Below are 4,059 nucleotides of genomic sequence, written 5' to 3'. Positions count from 1 at the left end.
CCCCCCCCCCCCCCCTTTTTTCTTTTGCCCCTTGTTCACAAAAATGTGTTCAAGGATGAATTTGTTTGTAGAAGAATTAGTTTGATAAACTTGATTCAATTCTTGTAGAGTTCTTTGGTTCAAGTATGAATTAAGGTTATTGAAAGCATCCAAGTAGTATTATTATCCTTATTTTAATGGAAAACATAAATCCCTTGCATGGCTTCCATGGTGTGTGAAAAATATGATTGATGAGCATAGTTCAAAAACTTATTTTGATTATCACATAGGCTTGTTAGTCTGTCACTACAATGTGATTCTCAAGAAAAACTTGCTTTAGAATTTATGAAGCAAGCGAATAGAATATTATGATATTTAAAGCTTTGATGAATCATGAATGTATATGGTTAATGGTTGTGTATTAATCATTTGACTTATGGTACTTCCCTTTACAGGTGTGTTAAGTTTGCTATTTTGTGACTGGAGGACGCTATACACGCTTCAATAGTTGCTCAAAGAATTGGTTTCTGCATAGTGCACGGCCTTTGAGTTGAGCAACTTTTATCACAATGGGAATCATTCACCGCAGGTTAGTTAGAGACTTATATCTTTTGCTTGGTTATATTGTTGGGAATATGCGCTTGAAAAGTATTTGGGATTTTTTACAAAATAGTTTCTTTTGAAGGAGTTAGTTGACTTAGTTTTACATCTACTTCTTAAACCTCTTCTTTCTTCCAATTGCAGTGGGACTCTTAAAAAGTCAAATGATAGCGCCAGGCTAATTATAACAACAATTATGGGAATGGTGTTTGGATATTTTATAGGCATTTCCTTTCCATTTGTTTCTCTGACTAAGGTATGTTTGCTAGTTTTTTTTTAGAAATTTGATTGGTGCAGACTGTGTATATATATATTTGTCATCCAGTTGAGATGCTTGAGGATCTTGTGCAGATTAACTTACCCTCAAGCCTTATATCAACTATTGATGTAGCTTTTGGTGATGACCGTCACAGACATACATCATATAGTGGTCGTAGTTTTCCTGAAAACCTTGGTTCTGGTAGTATTCCTGTAACGCCCAAGGTACTCGTTTCATTGATGAGCATTTTTGGACTTTCAAACTGTACATTTGTTTTTCCTTCAGTTCCAGTCATACATTCATTATGTTTTTATAGTTATTTTTAAGAGTAAACTACTATAATTATTTCCTCAAAAGTAGACTTATTCTTAATTCAGTCATTGAAAGAATTAACTTTTCCAATGTCATCCCACAAACTGTTTAAAATGCCCTGAATTTATTCCCTCTGTTTATTTACAGTTAAAATGTAATGTTTTGATTATGTTGCATTTCTTATATGAGTCATTAAAATGAACTTCGCTATTATTTTTATCATCTTATATGCTAGAAATAGTATTGCGTGCCACCTTGTTAGGCAAAATGCAACTCCTGAGTATTTATTTGTAGTTGGCTTACAATCTTTATGGGCATTTTGTTTTGCTGCTGAGCAAAATTGTGATTTCAAGATATTATTACATTCACTATCCAGACCATATAGGTTTTTATTTGTCCATATTACTAACAACTGTTATGACTTCCAGATATATGTACCTACCAATCCTCATGGTGCAGAATCACTGCCACCGGGAATTGTAGTTGCAGAATCAGATTTTTATATGCGTAGATTATGGGGTGAACCAAGTGAGGTATGTTTTGAGGAAATACAATCATTGTTCATTGTTGTATTTGTAACTTTGGGTAGGATAATAGTATTGGTATGCTTCTGAACTTGTGATTGGGTCTGTTCTGGCAATTAGAATTAGGACTTGTAGTGTATGTTTAAAACTTTCAAATAGAAGTATAATGCACACTGGTTATAAACTTATAATAGTTCCTTGCTCAATTAAATTTATGTTCCTGGGCTGTATCATACAGTGTTTTCAAAAATTTCAGGATTTAAGAAGGAAACCAAAGTACCTGGTGACCTTCACAGTTGGTCTGGAGCAAAAGAACAATATTGATGCAGCAGTTAAAAAGGTTATATAAATTAAGGAAATTCTTTCAAGATTGGCTTGTTTGTCTACTATTGGATTCCATATACTGAGTTTTATTTTTTGCATTGTTGCTTTTAGTTTTCAGAGGATTTTCAGATTATGCTTTTTCATTATGATGGTCGGACAAGTGAATGGGATCAGTTTGAGTGGTCAAGGCGTGCAGTGCATGTCAGTGCTAGAAAGCAAACAAAATGGTAAGTTTTTGAATTTGTTCTAGATTTTTCTTCTAAGCTCTAGTACTTCCATGCTGTGCATAAATTTGCAAAACCAAGGCATGACTAGGGTAACTTATTAAAGACGTCATGAATAAAATAAGTTAAAAGAGAAAACAAATTAGATAAAGTAGCATCATGCTATAAATGCTAACCATTCCACTTTACCAGCTTGTTAGTTAAAAGTGGAGAAGCTAGTGTGTTTGCTGTTTCATTATCTTCTTACTCTTTCCTTCATTTTTTTCCCCATTCATAGGTGGTATGCAAAGCGGTTTTTGCATCCTGATGTTGTAGCAGCTTATGATTATATATTTATTTGGGATGAAGATCTTGGAGTGGAGCACTTCAATGCTGACAAGTAAGTGGTTTTACTTTAGGTGTTTTGGTTCTTTCTTTGTTGTGAAGATTGATTGCCTAATAGGACTCATTTGGTTTCGAATTAATTTTGCATTGGCAGGTATATTCAGCTAGTCAGGAAACATGGTCTAGAGATATCTCAGCCTGGTCTAGAGCCAAACAATGGATTGACATGGCAAATGACCAAAAGGAGAGGAGACAGAGAAGTCCACAAGTAGGTTTAATATGTTGAACTCTCTATTATTGGCATTTTAAAATTGCTTTATCTTTTGTTTTCAAGTAACTTGTCCTTTTTCAAGGCTAATAACTTTTGTATGGATTAACAGGGATACAGATGAGAAACCAGGCTGGTGCAGCGATCCACATCTGCCTCCCTGTGCAGCGTACTTCCTCTCCCTTTTTCTGTATTTCATATCTTGCTGATACCTTTAAATACATATAGATAGCATTTGTAATAGTTGTGACTTGTGAGAATAATCATATGGTATATGATTTCTGCTTTTGTTCAGTTTTGTGGAAATAATGGCTCCTGTTTTCTCTCGAGAAGCATGGAGATGTGTTTGGCATATGATTCAGGTATTTCCTAATTCCTACTCATGAGTGTTTTTTTTTTTGTTTGTCTGTGTTTTTGTTTTTTTTTTGTTTTTATTTTTTCTTTTAAAATTTTTTTTTCATTGTTATCCCAAGTGTTAGCACTTTTGGTATTGCTAATATTTTTGTGACTAATATCTGCTTCTAGAATGACCTGGTGCATGGATGGGGATTGGATTTTGCTCTCAGAAGATGTGTTGAGGTTGGTATTTCTCCAAAATTCTAGCTACATCTCTTAAATAGTTTTTGTTTGGAAATATCAAGAATCCTTGTATAGAAAGATTCTTAATCATTGTTTTATTTTTGGATCTGCAGCCTGCTCATGAGAAGATTGGTGTAGTTGATTCACAGTGGATCATTCATCAAGTTATTCCCTCTCTCGGGAATCAGGTTCGGTATCTGCTGACGTATTTTTATTGGCAATTTGGCTTTTAAAATGGCATAACAAAAAATAGGAAGGCTCTATTTGACAATGCTTATTTTAAGCTACAAATGAGCTATAAGTTCCTTTTAGTAATTAAAAGGGAGTTTAAAATACGTAGTAATAGTTTATTTTGAAATGCTATCCTAATTTGCATTTCAAAAATAAGCTCCTAGCTTTTCATTTTTTTTTTCTTTCTAATTTTATCCTTATTAGTTTAAAAAATAGCATAACCCCTCAATTAAAACATATCCCCTTCCTCTATTTCTTTCTCATTCTCAACCCCCCCTCCCCCTGTATTTACTCTTCTACTTTTTCTAGCAATAATGGATAATATTATCTTTAACATAATTTGCTCTTTTTTAAAATACACATTTGAATATTTAATCTCTCTCTTCCCCCCCCCCCCCCTTTTTTTTTTTTTTTTTTTTTTTTTTTTTTTTTTTT

The 4,059-nt window shown here is 33.4% G+C and overlaps 1 protein-coding gene across 2 annotated transcripts in view; it reads left to right on the top strand.

Moving 5' to 3' along the window:
• LOC116025982 overlaps nucleotides 1-4,059 on the top strand; it is a 7,599-nt gene that overhangs the window by 1,231 nt on the left and 2,309 nt on the right. For both annotated transcript variants that reach the window (XM_031267422.1, XM_031267420.1), the window contains exons 2-13: nucleotides 435-568; nucleotides 724-835; nucleotides 931-1,062; nucleotides 1,579-1,683; nucleotides 1,931-2,014; nucleotides 2,110-2,225; nucleotides 2,500-2,601; nucleotides 2,701-2,814; nucleotides 2,927-2,983; nucleotides 3,110-3,176; nucleotides 3,340-3,393; nucleotides 3,507-3,581. In XM_031267422.1, the coding sequence (XP_031123282.1) occupies nucleotides 549-568; nucleotides 724-835; nucleotides 931-1,062; nucleotides 1,579-1,683; nucleotides 1,931-2,014; nucleotides 2,110-2,225; nucleotides 2,500-2,601; nucleotides 2,701-2,814; nucleotides 2,927-2,983; nucleotides 3,110-3,176; nucleotides 3,340-3,393; nucleotides 3,507-3,581 (1,038 nt within the window). In that variant the 5' untranslated portion in view covers nucleotides 435-548. The remainder of the gene's footprint in view (nucleotides 1-434; nucleotides 569-723; nucleotides 836-930; nucleotides 1,063-1,578; nucleotides 1,684-1,930; nucleotides 2,015-2,109; nucleotides 2,226-2,499; nucleotides 2,602-2,700; nucleotides 2,815-2,926; nucleotides 2,984-3,109; nucleotides 3,177-3,339; nucleotides 3,394-3,506; nucleotides 3,582-4,059) is intronic.

This window comes from Ipomoea triloba, chromosome 7 (genome assembly GCF_003576645.1).
Source record: "Ipomoea triloba cultivar NCNSP0323 chromosome 7, ASM357664v1".
In the NCBI taxonomy this organism is placed as follows: domain Eukaryota; kingdom Viridiplantae; phylum Streptophyta; class Magnoliopsida; order Solanales; family Convolvulaceae; genus Ipomoea; species Ipomoea triloba.
Note: the sequence above shows the minus strand (reverse complement) of the source record. Positions and strands in the feature narration are given on the sequence as shown.